Genomic DNA, 14,993 nt, shown 5'->3' with positions numbered 1-14,993 from the left:
GTTGTAAATCTATCCAAGTGCAATCCCAATGGGCTGAGAATTGAGCCGGCACGAAGAAAAAGGATCCACATGTTCTGCTTGCGGCAATTCTCTGAAGTGTTGGCACACACGCACTCCGCAGGGAGGAGCCAGCCTGATTTGATCGATGGAGAGGAGGAGGGACGACGCGCGCATGCAATGGGTAGAGAGAGCAGGTTGAAGAGGCGGCAGCCTGTGTCGCTTGATCGGGAAGAGAACTGTTTTGCGATAATCGATTCTTCCAGCGACACTGACGGTCCCGGGGTTGGAAAAGGCTAGTGTCAAGATTACCCTGCCACTTGGTAATTACGGGCTAATTAGTAAGAGTAAAATTCTAAATTACCCCTTTAATCGGAGGGCTAGCTAGATTTAACGGTCTCTTCAAGGAGTACCGTAAAAGTTTCGCATGCAATGGGTAAACTAGATGTGTTGTGCGTGCGCAGAATAGGAGAAGCGGAGAAATGAATGAAGTTGGTAGCGTGAGAATCGAACGGGAAGACCAAGGCATTCAGATGCACGCATACGAAAGAAGAAGAAAATCCCAGCGAAGAAGGAAAAGAGAGCAGCGGAAAAACAACGAAACAGGGCGTCAACTGGCGTGCGTGTCAGCGTGTGGAGAAGAGAAAACATGCGTGCAAAGGTGGTGCTGGATATAACAGTAGTGTACTGCCAACAACCGCCGTGTAGAGAAAGGGTCCCATCACTACCAACGGCTCCTCGTGCAAAGAGCTTCTTGTGGCAGGCACCAACTGGATGCTCGATCTGCTGATTTTGCAAACATTCTACAATCAAATGAGCTGCACATCGATGAAACGGAGCTGGTGGATATGATCGGGACCATACTGTCTTACTGACTCTGGATGCTCTGGCTCCTCCTTCCCTGTTGATTTTTCTTGGGGACCAAGGCCATTCGCCTATGGTTCATGATCTGAGTGTCCGCATACGGGCAGAAATGACAACGGGGAAAAACAAGGAAAATTTATCCAAGTCCGTCCTTTTTGCGGAAAGGACCTTGGATATGGTCCACGAGCTAAGCTCTCGTGGTGTCCTTTTGGAAATTACATCCATATCCATCCAAGTGGCCAGAAATTACTAACTCCCCAACACTGCTTGTATTTGTAGTTGTTTCTCTCACCCGTAGTCCATGGAGCAGGAGAAGAAAGGCTCCATCGCCGGAAATGGTCCTTGGCGGTTGGTGCCTTCATCGCCTACGCCTAGGCCTAGCCGCCCGGCTTGGCACCAGATCTAGTCTCGAAGATGAAGACGATGGGAATATAATAGTCGGCGGAGCAAAGGGAAGCATGACTTAATTTCTTGAGCAAATTAATTGGGTGGAGGATGTGACCAAGGTGCTTCGACGAAGTATTAATTGTTAGTCCAACAAAATCTACCTCTAACACTAATCAATTATAGTTTGGCTTAAAATACGGTCTTGGTTTAGTTACCATGGGTAGGTAATAATGTAAGCTAGCCACTCGAATACCAAGTAGAAAGGTAGTGACGCGGTCCATTGCTCCTTTTTCTAGATTTCATGACATTTATTATGGATCGGAGGAAATATATTGTTCCGAGATTTTCACTCTTATATATTTATTAGTTATTTGAAATACCAATGGATGCCCTAACATTTATCGTGACATAAAATTTGTACAGTACTAATGCTTTTGAATTTGTTCGTGCATTTGCAACTTTTACAGGCAGGGGTGGAGTCAGGAATTCAAACATGGGTATGCACAATTTTTTTGCGAGAGAGGATCTAAAAGACGGTAGGTATATCATCTACGCCGTGGAGACAGTGGCAACCTATATGACTACATGTGATGGTCTAACATAGTTTAACAAGCATACGACACATGTGCTTGGTGAATTTATCTTTTAACACAACAATTATATTTCTTAATGTATGTGATGGAGTATATAAAGCATACACCTCGACACTGCCAGCGTCAAATGAACACCAAAACATGTAAAACAACGGTCGTGTATTTGGCGAGACTAAACAAGACACAAACTATATAATAAAATAGATCGGCATTGATCTCGGCAACATATAAATAATACATAAACTCTACAAGAGAAGCTAATTAAACAATACACAAATTTTAAAATCTTATCTAAGAATATACAACTAGTAGTAATTTGTCAAAACACATTGCATACCCAGGCATTAGGCTGGCTCCGTGAGTGTTTACAGGACGAAAAATAAATAAATAAACAGCCCGGTAAACGAAAAACAATACCCACCAAACCCAAGGGCCCTTTCGGCAAACTGCTCCGCGGTATTTATTCCCCCGAACGAAATCAATCTCCAACTGCCCGTGTCCCTCCCGCAGTCTCTCTCAAATCCCTCCCTCCCATCATGCGAGCTCCGCACACCACCGCACCGGAGCCGATCCCGCTGCCGCCGCCCCTCTCGATCCCGCTACCGCTGCCGCCCCCGCCGCTCTCGCTTCCGTCGCCGACCACCGCGATCCACCGGCGCAACAGCCGCAACTCCTCCGCCTCGTCTTCTTCCGTGTCTACAGCCTCCTCTTCCTCCCCGTCGCAGTCCCCCGCCCCGTCCCCCACCCGAGCCTCCGTCGTGCCCTTCTCCTGGGAGCGCCACCCGGGCGTCCCCAAGAGCTCCCTCGCCGGCCTCTTGTCCAACTCCGGCGGCGCGCCCCGCCCGCTCCCGCCGCCGCCGCCGCGCCGCTGCCGGCGGATCAGGCGCCGCCGCCGCCTCTCCGTCGACGACGCCGACCCCTTCACCGCCGCCTTCGTCGAGTGCACCAGGGAGGAAGGCACGGCCGACGCCGATGAAGACAAGCTCTGGCCACCGCCGGCGCGAGCGACGGCATCGGCTGTGCACACGGCAAGACCGTGGAGGCTCGCCGCCGGCGGTGGCGGCGCCGCGGGCATCCTCGGCTTCCTGGACCTGTACGGGTGCAAGACCGCCATGGACGTCGCCGGCGGCGCGTTCCTCGCCCCTCGCCGCCGGACCGTCGCCGCGCGTCCAGGGCATGGCCGCGCCGCCGCCCGGAGATAAGTGGTTAATTAATTAACATGTCTGATTAAGGTGTGTATAATGTATTGTATAGTTGCATATAACCAACATGTACTCCTATATGGTTCTCTGCCATTACAAGCAACACTGTGGTCAATGGCAGAATTTACAGCATCTTGTTTGGGTCACCTCGATCTTCTGATCAGTGTCCTCTGCTCTGCTGTGCCATATTCCAGAGCGTTGATTTCTGATCAGACAGTTGAGGTGTCACGTACAACTGCTTAATCAGTGCGTTTCTCTATGCGTATGCCTAGCAACTTTTTCTTTCTTTCTGGGGGTGTTGTGTGCTGAATAATTGGATCTTTTTTTGGATTTTGCTAAACAATTGGATCAATATATGAGTAAGATAAGAAAAGTTTGGTTGCATTTGCAGAAGAAAATTCAATTCAAAAGGGTTCGGTTGTCTTGGGATTGGTTTGGTTCAGTTTGTTAATCCCGTGGGGGACAATATTATGAAGCTGTTGCGTGGTGTACGTACATGTAGTATTGTAACACACCTTTTGTTGGTGAGCGTGGGCAGTGATCTGCTCCTTGAATATTGCCATTGGCGCCCAACACCATCAAGGTCACCATTATGCAGTGCACTTGCACTGCACACATAGTAGTAGCTGGCAACATGGAAAAGAATATTTGTACAGCATAATGGCTCCATCTCCCGGCCCTGATTAATTAGGTGCTAAGTACATGTCATCCCATTAACTCCCGGCAAATTATAAGTTTCCCTGAAAGAAAGTATAGTCTAGCTGAAACACACTGCTTTTGATTCTTTCCATCTCCATCTAATTCATCGCAAGCGTTTTTCACACAATAACGTACCTATAATGTTCCTGTCTCTGCCGCGGTCACGATCATACACAATGTAGGTTGGTCTCATGGGACATGGGATGTAATCCTAAATTCTTGTAGTGGTTTTAGTTTAAATTTGTACTAAAACCACGACAAGAATTTATGATCGGAGGGAGTACTCCGTGTATATACAACATGATGACTGTTCTTGACATGTCCCCCTGGCCCAGGCCTTGTACGGTTTGCTCGAAACAGAGAACCTTTGATGCATGATCATGCGTGGTATCTTTCCTTGGTTGGAGTTTTGCGATCCATGATATGATCACAGGTGGTCAAATGGACAGCTCGATGGCCGGCTGCGAAAAGGCCTTGGTAAGGGTCCATGTGCTCATCATCTTTCTAGCTAACCTCCCACCACATGGCCGTCCATGGTGCCACGGCTGCTGATAGCACGAGCGTCCTGGAGACCACTTGCCGATCGATTGATTGATAATCTTGGAGCTAGCGATGATCTTATGAGCGGAGGCTCGTACAAAAGCCCTCGCAAACGACGGTTCTATGGTTTAGCCGGTGTCAGATCAAGCACGAGTGCGTTGTGTCTATATGCACCTTTCTGTAACTTGCATATACAGATCAACACATGTTTTGGCTTCCATGTAATTATCTGGAGTAACAAAGAGGAATAACAAGGAGATAAAAGGGCTATGCCCCCATTGGTTTTCATATTGCAATGCCAAGGGAAGCCCCCATTGGTTTCCATATTGTAATGCCAAGGGAAGCCCCCATTGGTTTCCATATTGTAATGCCAAGGGAAGCACTCTCCACATGCGCACTTGCTCTGAGCCTGAAATACAGGGCATCAGGGGGGCTTGTGCTCATAACGTCAGTTTAGACATAATTTTTGCAAAACAGTAGTACATTCACAAGTGCCAGAATTTTTAAGTCTAGTATGAATTTACATGCATGACAAACTGGTATATCTGTTCAAGATGCCAAGAATGGTTGCGGCGTGCATAGGGACAAGGGATTTGTCATGAGTCTGATGCCAAAGTGACGAAAGATAAACAAATTAAGGAGAAGGGGACCAAGCTAGCTACCGAATTCGAAAATCCAGATGCCCAAAACAATATATAGAACAGTTGCCGCAGGCATACACCATGTCATCACATTCTTATGTTGATTTTTTTTAACTTGACGAAAACATTAGAGTAAATTTATTATCGACCCTCGAGTTTTAGTGTTTTTTTACAGCCTTGACCCCATTTAGTGGGATTTCCGTTTTTTTTATCCCGTTTAGCAAAAGTTTTGTCACTGGTGACCATATTTGAACTTTTAACGTGAATCCGCTCTGTTCTGACAATTGGATCGTGCCATCTAGTGCCACCCCATCGCCGTCAATGCTATCTAATCTAAGGCGGCGGCTGATCGCTGATGATTCCTCGGTCCTGGGACGTCTCAAGGCCTCACCCCTGGCCCTTGGGACATTTCATGGCCTCCCAATCCATCCTTCCATTGTTTGGATTGGATCTCTTGCTTTTGGCCGTTAAGATTAATTCTTGGAGTCTTTGCAGGACACAGGTGTTGTACTACACGGTCTAGCTGTAAAAGATAGCTGCCGGCTTATGGCGTGACTATTTCTCCTCTATCTTGTAAAACTCTTTGCCCTTAAAGTAATATATTACTATTACTAAGATAGCCGCCAGCTTGTGGCGTGACTATTTCTCCTCTATTTAGGAAACTATTACTATTACAAGCCAAGACCACGTTTAAGTGCCCCATATACGCAACATAAAAACAAGGGCGTAAAAACAAACTCTGTACATCTTCATGCTTCTTCTTGTTCACCCGTTTACCCGAGAAAAACATTGTATGATCGATCCAATCAAGAAGCTGGGGCAGAGTAGACAAGTGCACAAAACATCACAAGGCCTGTAAGCTTGCCTTTGTCACAAGCGGAACAAGGCTTTCAGTGTGAAAAATCAGGCTGAAGAACGAATCTCCGCAGTCACTACACAGGGAGGTGTCTTCATTGCCCCCAACGAACCTCAGGTCACCCAAATCAAAACACGCCGTCTTCTTTCACGGCTTGCTGATGATCTTGCTCGTAATAACGGATGAGACAATTACGTCCCCTTCTCCGCATAAGAAACCCACCGTTGGCGCCAAGCGAGGCCACCGGATAGCAGAAACGCTCCGAGACATGGATCGTGTAACGCAACCCCCATCTCGGGTCCAAGACATCCCTTGCCACCCAGACGAACAATCTTCGCGCCTGCTTGCAGAAGAAAGTGGCGCATAGCTCGCCGTCAAGCTCATGGATAACAATGCTTCCGTCGTCGTCTCCGGCTCGAGGCGGGAACATGTTGGTGAGCAATGGAGTGAACCCAAATGTTTCTGATGCAAGGCTGAAACGCAGCAGCCCCAGCGGGAGAGACGACGGCTGCTGGTTCTTCGTGTCGGTGAAGTAGAAGAGATGCCCCTTGTGGTGTAGAGGAGTCTGAGGGCACCAGACAAGGCAGGGAGAATCCTCATGGGTTTCCCTCCAGCCCCAATTACCGTCTTCTTCTTCGTCGCCGTCGTCGTCGCCACCATTGATGGTGAAGACCTCCATCCCCATTGCGGTGTGGCTGTAATCTCCAGAACGGTAGAAAGCGCGCGCAACCTTGTATCTGCCCGTGGAAGCATCGTAGCCCAGGCCAGTCGGAAGGCAGGTTCTTGGGCCTTCCTGCCGCATCATGTTTCGGCTGCTCTCCGGCAGGGAGATGGAGTCTCTCGTGGCCGGGTTGAAGACGTAGGTTTTGGTGTCCGTGGGGAGAAGCACCAGGCCGTCGCAGTGCGCCATTGGAGCCGCTTGCGTGAACTCGTCGGCCCGGAAGTGCCTCTCATGGAGCAGCGTTGCACTGCTCCTCTTCTTCTTCTTCTTTTTCCCCATGGTGTCATCTTGCTGCTGCTGTGGTGCAGAGTACAACTGGTAGAAGTGGACGGAGGAGGCAGCAGCAGCAGCAGCTTCAGCTTGGGGAGGATCCTGTTCTGTTCCTGTTCCTGTTCCTGTTCCTCTGGGGGATGATGAAGAATCTGGAGGACTCGGGGTTCTGGAGATTCCTCTGTTTGGACCGCTCGAGATGCGCAAGGACGAAGGCTGGGTCGGAGATTGTGGCGTGCCAGGCCTTGCTGACAAGCTTGAACCGAGCCAGGGTTTTTGCGGGCAGCCAGATCAAGATCTCCCATGCCATCTCGGGCAAGAACTCCTTGGGGGCGATAACTGTCTGCCGCTGACGCTGCTGCTGCTTCTTCGCCCTGCGACGATTCCTTTGCTGCTTCTTCTTCTTCACCCTGCTCCTCTGTGCCCTCCTTGTTCTCTTTCTCTTGTTAACTCTGTCTCCAAGTATTCGATCGATGGAGCCAAGTTACATGCAGCAAGACGTTTAAAATTGCAACTCGGGGTGTTGATGTAGATGCAATGCAAGGCAGCGGTTATGGTGGGTATTATATGTGCCTGATGGATGATTTCTGGATGAATTTGGATACCGTCTCCGTGTTAGTCTCTGGTCCGAGTGGGGAATCCTTCGTGTACAAGGTATCCGAGTTTGTACACAGGCACGCACACAATTTTTTATTTATTTGTAACGTAGGAGTAATAATTAAACAAGGGTCGATTAAACAAAGCAAATCCTTGCACTCGAGAGCTCAAATTGAGTCAGATCCGGTCAAAACAAAAAAACTTCTCTCGGGGAAAGTACTCCGTATAGTATAGTAGGCAGAAAAATATAGAAACTTTGAAGGTGCTTGGTGGGCTCGATGGTCGGAAGGGTTTGCGGGTGGAGGCGCTGTTGGGCCTTGGCCCTTGTGGATGACGCCGCTCGGGCGGGCGGGGGGCTTGGGTTTTTTCAGGAAATCAATTGGCTTTTTACTGGACCATTTCCTTCTCGGTCCGCCCTTGGGCCCCTGCCCACATGAGGAGGCAAACATTCTAACGGGCCGGCCCACCTATCAACCGTATGCAATTTAGTACTCCCTCAAAAAAAAAACCTGACGCATCGGTAATTTTTTTTAAAAAAACTGAAGCGTCGGTCGTTAATACATTAATAATGTGGGATTAATAATTGGTGTTACATGCACCATCGCGTGATTCATGTCACGTCCTGGTGATCAAATCAATTGGCGAACTGATGACCAAGCACGTGCGTGCGTACTACGTCACGCGATTTGATTCCACACGCACACGTAGACCGGATTCGGTGTTGGGTGGCCTGTCCTGTAGTACTCCTGTCCACCGAGACAAAGAATGAAAGACTTTGCCGGTCGGGCCGGTCGGGCCGGTCAGCTGCGTGCCTTCGTGTCGGCACTAGCAGCAGGTGCATGTGCATGCGCGCGGAGAAAAAGAAAAAGGAGACCAAACGTAGCGAGTGGTGCACGATCGATCATGCAGCCCAGTTAAAAGAGAAAAAAGAATCCACGCGATTTTCAATTCGTATGTATATGTATGCAGTATACTGTACGCATATACCTGTACTGCAGGATAATACGTGAACAAGGGGCATCTTGCGATTTACTGCAAAAAAAAAAGCGTGCGTGTCACGGTATACGGTCGTTGTCTCGTGGACTCATCATGGGCCAGCCTGCGAAAACCGACCAACCGGGCCCACCAACCCAAGCCGACCCTCCTCCACTCCAGGACAATCAACTGCTACTCCATGTCAGCTGACCGAAATAAGTCTACTTCACCTCGGAGCTGTTCGGAAGCTTCTAGATACAAAGGTTTACTTAATCCTCGGTTAATTACAGTAGGAACTCTCTGTACTTTTCTTTCTTCTTCTTTTTTTTTGCCAAAGTGCCATGATGGCATCTTCTCCTTTGCAGCGTTACCAGGAAACGGTTTGTACTTTGAGCATAAAGAGAAATGCTTCCTCTGCAGTGATGGCATCCGATCAAACTAATTCAGTGCAAGCAAAGGAGCCAACGACCCACCCGAACACGCCATGAATGGCATCCCCAAAGGCCCAAATTCAACTGTCAACACTCCGCCTACCGCGCGCACACACCTGATCTCTCTCTTTCTCACGCCCGGCCGGCCCCAATAAATTGGAGACACTACGCGTTACTGACTCACCACCAAGTCCTCAGCCACACACACAAGCACACATCACAACAAGGAAGCGTCGACACCAGCCATGGCCGCCGCCGCGCACTTCGTCTTCCTCGTCCTTCTCCTCCTCGCCGTCGCCGCAACGACACAGCCCGCATCGGCGGCGACGGCAAAGGAGAAGGAGACGCACATCAAGGTCTACTGGCACGACGTGGTGGCCGGCCCAAACCCAACGGCGGTCCAAGTGGCCCACGCCGCCACGACCAACACGTCCAAGTCCTTCTTCGGGGCCGTGGTGGTCATCGACGACGCCCTCACTGACGGGCCGAGCCTCAACGGGTCCAAGCTCATGGGCCGGGCCCAGGGCACGTACATCAGCGCGGGCAAGGACTCGGTGGCGCTGCTCATGAACATGAACTTCGTCTTCACGGCCGGGAAATACAACGGCAGCGCCGTCGCCATCATGGGCCGCAACGAGGTGTTCACGGCCGTCAGGGAGATGGCCGTCGTCGGCGGCACCGGCGTGTTCAGGTGGGCCCGCGGGTACGCGCAGGCCCGGACCCACACCTTCGACCTCAAGTCCGGGGATGCCACCGTCGAGTACAACGTCTACATCAGGCACTAGTATGTATTGGTGGCTTGCTTGAAGCTGTAGTGGTAATCGATCTCGGACGGCTTTGGTGAAATTTGATTTTATGAGTATATCTAACAACTGTTGAATAAAGGGCCATGCTAATATATAGTTTGTATGTTCTTGCTTTGGTTTTTACCAAAACAGACGGCGAGAGGAGAGAATGTTTGCTTTGTCGTAAAAAGTAGCTGACGATTGGTTGTTGTACGTTAGGTTTGGAATCATAGTGATTGAACAAAAATTGGCTGCCGGACATTCTTGCTTGTAAGCATCATTGGTATTTTTGCTGTCCTACGAACAAGACTTTACGTGTCCTCTAAGGGTTCTGTTGTATAATTTCTTTTCTATCTATAATTAAACGTTTCATAAATTGTTATGATGGGTACCTACATGTATTTCTGCACAACAAATTAATAATGTATTCTCTCTTTTTTAACACATAGCACGTATTAAGTTTCGTTAAGGTTTTTATATATGACATGAATTTGAATTTATATCAGTAGACTCTTTGTCGAAACTAGTTACTGACAGTATGCTGAATAAATGGCGTGCGCAGTTTCACTGTAGTACTGAATAAATGAAAAAGCTACAGTATCGATCCAACTAATTTTGTCTTCACTTATTGTTCCAACCGGAAAATACAGTAGTGACCGGTTGTTAGATACGTGATGACCACGACACAGCAACTTCCCGTATCTTCTCGCCGCTTCTGTGGACGAGAACAGAGCAACGAGAAAAAGAATACGTACAACGGTACAAGGTATACAGTGAGCAAAACTAAATTAAGTTGTACGTACGTACATTCACGTGTAAATGGATCGTAAATTCAAATTCAACCAACCAACCAAATCCGTCCAATCGATCGGCATACTATATTAATTAAACATCACAATTAATTAAGCTGGTCACTAGCTTAAATGTGCGACTAATTCATAATTAGAGCTTGTATTAGTGTCTGACGAAGACGTTGTACTCGACGGTGGCATCCCCAGTGACGACATCCAAGCTACACGTCCTGGCCAGCGCGTACCCGCGGGCCCACCTGAACTTCCCGGTCCCACCAACAACAGCCAACTCCCTGACGGCAGCGGCCACCTCGCTCCGGCCCATGATGGCCACGCTGCTCCCGGCGTGCTCGCCGGCGGCGAAGACGAAGTTCATGTTCATCAGAAACGCCTGCGTGTCCTTCCCCGCGCTCACGTAAGTGCCCTGGGCCCGGCCCATGATTCTCGAGGTGTTGAGGCCCGGCCCGGCGGTGAGCGGGTCGTCGATGACTGTCACGGTCCCGAAGAAGGTCTTGGAGGTGTTGGTCGTGGCGGCCCGGGCTACTTGCACAGCTGTTGGGCTTGGGCCGCTTAGTATGTCTTGCCAGTAGAGTTTTATGTGTGTCTCTTTCTCTACCTGGGCTGGCGTGGCTGGGCCGGCGGAGATGAAGAAGAGGAGGACGGCGGCGAAGAGCGCGGCGGCGGCGGAGAAGAGGAGCAGGAGGACGGCGGCGAAGAGCACGGCGGCGGCGGCGGCGGCCATTGGTGGCTTGCTGGTTTTGCTTTGTGATGTGTATATGTCGTGGCAATATATGTGTGCCCTTGTGTGTCCGTGTATTTATACGGTATCAATCGGGTGTAGATCGCTATGACAATATGGAGCCGTTATCACCTCACGCAGGAGGCTGCATGTGTTTGCATTAATTGCGCGCCTTCATTTTCTTTTCGTTTTTTTTTTGCGTAGTGTTCATATTGTTACTTCAGCAATTCAGCTCAGGCTCAGCAGTTATGTTACCCACACCGTTAGGTTGTTACAACAAACAGGGCTGCTACAACTTTGCACCCATACTTGTCTTGATATTTCTTTCCCTCCATTGATTGCAACTTATCTATGTTGACATGGTGTCGTCGAAAAGCGCTTCGAAGCAGCCGAAATGAAAGAGGTTTCATGAAGCTCTGAGCCTGTGACAAGTGAGCCATCAGCTTGAGACGACACGCACGTGGACAGGACACCTATCCGGTTTCGGCCCAAGCCCAGCAGCGGCCCACGAGTCAGCCCAAGCCCAACCCGAAATACTTCGATGCTCGAACCTTGGACTACTGTCCTATCGATCAGAAGTTCTGATTCAGAACCTGCTCGATCGCACAAAACTTACACGGGCACACGGCAAGATCCGACAGTCTCAAAATCTGACCTGACCATTACGAATTTCTCCTGCGGCTTAGCGGTAGCAACCAATAGATCAAATCTGTAACTACCCGGTTAGCAAAGATCCGAAGCTCACATCGTCGACCTAGATTACGGTACGTTAATCACTGATCTCATAAAAAAATTTGCTACTCCGTAGAATTGTTTGGTCAATTATTTTTTTTGCTAGAATTTTACGTGTTCACTTGAGCCTGTCCAAGGTGTCCTAGCTAGGGCCAATGCGTTTCTTTAGAACGAGGAACAATGTGAATCTGAGGTTCTGAAACTAATCCAGGTGTCTCGTACGTGTGGATGCTGAAACTTGGAAACTCATTATGCATCTATGTTCTTGAAATGAGCTCTTCTATGGTACCTGTAATAAATAGGGACCGTTTATTTGTATAGATCTAACGGTAGATATCCGGCAGTACATACGCCGCTCAGAGGGTAGTTTGGGAAGATCGAAATTTTTCAGCACGCGTGGACCCGACCTGGCCCACTCTCTCTCCTTCTCGTGGAGCCGCCGCGCCGCCGCCATGCCCGCGGCCCTTTGTGAACATACTGCTGCACTAATCGTTTAATTCCGATGTCCAGAAGCCACACAGGAGGTATGAGATACATTGGTTGAGATAACCAAGACATGGACAAAGCGGTGTGGGTTCAGAACCGGGAGAAGATGTAGTAGCAGTAACTTAATATTTCATTCCTGGCATTGATATCGATGTACCCTTGTTCGAACCAGAGTTCTTCAAATGTTTGCTGTAACATGAGATTAACCGTGGTAACAGTATGTGTCTATATCTCTCCAATCTCCATACAGAACCAGCTATTCCACTCAAGGTTTTAATAGTTTGACTAAAAAATCAAATTATAGTACCACCGCAGCGGCGAGACGCTGGCTAGGTGTCCATCCCTCGTCCCTCCAATTTCTTCAATTTCTTAGGAAAGAATCCCCAATTTCTTCAACCCTAGGTCTGGCAGTCGATGTTCGCCTGTTCATGCGGCTGCCCGGCCTGCCTAAACTTGTAGCCGTGGGCCCGACAAAGACAGCAGGATCTTTTACGGTTGATTGATTTAAATATCAAATGTCCATACTACCCTTAGAAATCAACGGTGGATATATACATATACAGCTCACTCCCTCCTAGCAGTATAGGGGTACCATAAAAAGGCTCTCTTGAAATACAATTGGGATTCTCCAGGTCCAAACCAGCTCCAAAATAGTTTTGGTTAATGATTATCACCCAACAAAACTATACCTAAATGGATCTGTAAATATACTTCAAGTACCTAGAGGACGAATTTTGAATTTCAGAGACCTGCCTAGGTCAAATACCTGAAATAGTTTTCAGACATGTACTCCCCAAAAAAGAGGGAGCTGATACCAAATTGCCAATGCTACATTATCCAGAATATAACAGAATTTCATATTGGTCCAAAATCCAAACCCAACACACAGCAATCAATCGACTGCGATTACACAAACATAAAGTAAAAAAGTCAATCAACAAATCTTCTCTCCTCCGTGTGCGCGATGAACACAACAGCAAACAACACGACATGAATGATTAAGATACACAGTGAGCGAGTAAAACTCACTCTTATTCTTAAACAGCAATCAACGCTGGCCGTGATCACCAACCAGTGAGCGCAATCATATGCTTGCATTGCATTGCAGGCAGCTAGCTTTGTAGCTAGTTATTCATGTCTGATGAAGAGGTTGTACTCGACGTCGGCATCCCCAGTCTTGAGGTTGAACTTGCGCGTGCTGGCCAGCGCGTACCCACGAGCCCACCGAAACACCCCGGTGCCGCCGACGATCGGCATCTCCCTGACGCCGGCCTGCACTTCGTTGCGGCCGAAGATGGCGATGCTGCTCCCGTTGTACTCCCCGGCCGTGAAGACGAAGTTCATGGCCATGAGCAGCGCGAAGGCGTCTTTGCTGGCGCTGGCGTACGTGCCCTGCGACCGCCCCCCGGGCACCTTGTCCGTGGTGGTGAGCAGGTCGTCCGTGACGTAGACGGCGCCGAAGAAGGACTTGGAGGAATTCGTGGTCGCGGCGCCCGCCACCTGGATCGCCGTCGGGTGCCGGCCGCTCACCACCTCGTGCCAGAGAAGCTTGATGTGAGTAGTCTTTGGTGTCGATGGCGACGCCGTGGCCTGGGCGCCGGGGACGGCGGTTACGAGGAGGACCAAGACGGCAGAGAGCGCGGCGACGGCGGCCATGGCGCACTGATGCTGTACTTGTGTGCGTGTGCGTGTTCTGTGGTTGTGTTGTGGCAATGCATGCATTTGCGCATTGGTATTTATACATGTTTGCCGGCCGGACTCAGGGAGTGAGCACTGTATCTGCAGTGGGACTGTTAGTGAGTGTTTGAGTGAGTGATTGGGCAGAAGTGCTGTCTATATTTTAGGCCATGCGGGTGTTGGGTGCGGGAAGTGGGTGTTGCTTCCGCATCCCTGGACGGCTGGACCTGGGTTACTATTTTCGGCCAATCATGCATACATGGATATTGTAGAAAATGCATGGAAATGTATGCACGCTAGCTGCAAAAAGGAACCGGTGCACATTTTGCCCGGTTAGTACTCAAGGTACACATGTAGTGCTCGGGGCACTGTTTAGCCTACCACTTTGGACATCCTGATTAGGAAACTTAATTTCGTCTCCCGCACCGTTTCTAAAAACGGACCAGATGCCTTGACGTTGCCGCATACTTGAGATCCTTCGCTTGGATGTTTCCTGGAGCTACGTAATCTTGGCCATTGATTAGACCAGTGTCCCTTGATTATAGGTGTAGGTGTAAAGTAAGGCCTCTCTCACGGTGCAAACTTTCTGATAAGCATTGTCTTTTGGCACAAAATAAATTTTAGTTCTAATTTGTACTAAAATCACGACAAGAATTTAGAAACGGAGTAAGAGACAAACCTTTTAATGCACTGCCTCTAAGAGCAAGTTTAATATGGTGATGCAAACATGCTATAGAAATTTAAAATATTATCTTTTTAGTTGAAAGACTGAGGAGAGAGAGAATAAGCTGATTGTAAACTAATAATAGTCAGCTGCAGCACGCGTTTCTATCCTGAGGCTGTGAGGGTGCATGATTATGGCTAACCATTACATAAGTTGGCTACCTGACAACATGTTATATCCAGCGGTTGGCTATACTATTATCCCAGACGAGCTTTTCATTAATTATATTTAGAATTAGTACTTACACTTAACATCGTGGCGTATTCGTGACATCAACTAACAAGAA

The 14,993-nt window shown here is 48.9% G+C and overlaps 5 protein-coding genes across 5 annotated transcripts; 2 read left to right on the top strand and 3 right to left on the bottom strand.

Moving 5' to 3' along the window:
* The first annotated feature begins 2,335 nt into the window (after positions 1-2,335).
* On the top strand, positions 2,336-3,430 carry LOC104585171 (SH3 domain-binding protein 1). The gene has a single exon (XM_014902501.2). The coding sequence runs from the start codon at positions 2,378-2,380 to the stop codon at positions 3,041-3,043; it is 666 nt and encodes a 221-aa protein (XP_014757987.1). The 5' UTR covers positions 2,336-2,377; the 3' UTR covers positions 3,044-3,430.
* Positions 3,431-5,906: 2,476 nt separating this feature from the next.
* Positions 5,907-6,779, bottom strand: LOC112268701. Its single transcript, XM_024454662.1, has one exon. The coding sequence runs from the start codon at positions 6,777-6,779 to the stop codon at positions 5,907-5,909; it is 873 nt and encodes a 290-aa protein (XP_024310430.1).
* Positions 6,780-8,764: 1,985 nt separating this feature from the next.
* LOC100829750 (dirigent protein 22) lies at positions 8,765-9,879 on the top strand. The gene has a single exon (XM_003578808.4). The coding sequence runs from the start codon at positions 9,019-9,021 to the stop codon at positions 9,556-9,558; it is 540 nt and encodes a 179-aa protein (XP_003578856.1). The 5' UTR covers positions 8,765-9,018; the 3' UTR covers positions 9,559-9,879.
* On the bottom strand, positions 9,767-11,284 carry LOC104584767 (dirigent protein 22-like). The gene has a single exon (XM_024455282.1). It carries the CDS (start codon positions 11,089-11,091, stop codon positions 10,513-10,515), a length of 579 nt encoding a protein of 192 aa, XP_024311050.1. The 5' UTR covers positions 11,092-11,284; the 3' UTR covers positions 9,767-10,512.
* A 1,855-nt stretch (positions 11,285-13,139) lies between these two features.
* On the bottom strand, positions 13,140-14,008 carry LOC100830369 (dirigent protein 22). Its single transcript, XM_003578810.4, has one exon. The coding sequence runs from the start codon at positions 13,960-13,962 to the stop codon at positions 13,435-13,437; it is 528 nt and encodes a 175-aa protein (XP_003578858.1). The 5' UTR covers positions 13,963-14,008; the 3' UTR covers positions 13,140-13,434.
* Positions 14,009-14,993: the final 985 nt, after the last annotated feature.

This window comes from Brachypodium distachyon, chromosome 4 (genome assembly GCF_000005505.3).
Source record: "Brachypodium distachyon strain Bd21 chromosome 4, Brachypodium_distachyon_v3.0, whole genome shotgun sequence".
Lineage (NCBI taxonomy): Eukaryota > Viridiplantae > Streptophyta > Magnoliopsida > Poales > Poaceae > Brachypodium > Brachypodium distachyon.
This window is presented reverse-complemented; position numbering and strand designations above follow the sequence as displayed.

Excerpts from the sequence above, each read along its gene's own strand:
- LOC104585171 (XM_014902501.2), top strand. The coding sequence starts at position 2,378 with ATGCGAGCTCCGCACACCACCGCACCGGAGCCGATCCCGCTGCCGCCG.
- LOC112268701 (XM_024454662.1), bottom strand. The coding sequence starts at position 6,779 with ATGGGGAAAAAGAAGAAGAAGAAGAGGAGCAGTGCAACGCTGCTCCAT.
- LOC100829750 (XM_003578808.4), top strand. The coding sequence starts at position 9,019 with ATGGCCGCCGCCGCGCACTTCGTCTTCCTCGTCCTTCTCCTCCTCGCC.
- LOC104584767 (XM_024455282.1), bottom strand. The coding sequence starts at position 11,091 with ATGGCCGCCGCCGCCGCCGCCGTGCTCTTCGCCGCCGTCCTCCTGCTC.
- LOC100830369 (XM_003578810.4), bottom strand. The coding sequence starts at position 13,962 with ATGGCCGCCGTCGCCGCGCTCTCTGCCGTCTTGGTCCTCCTCGTAACC.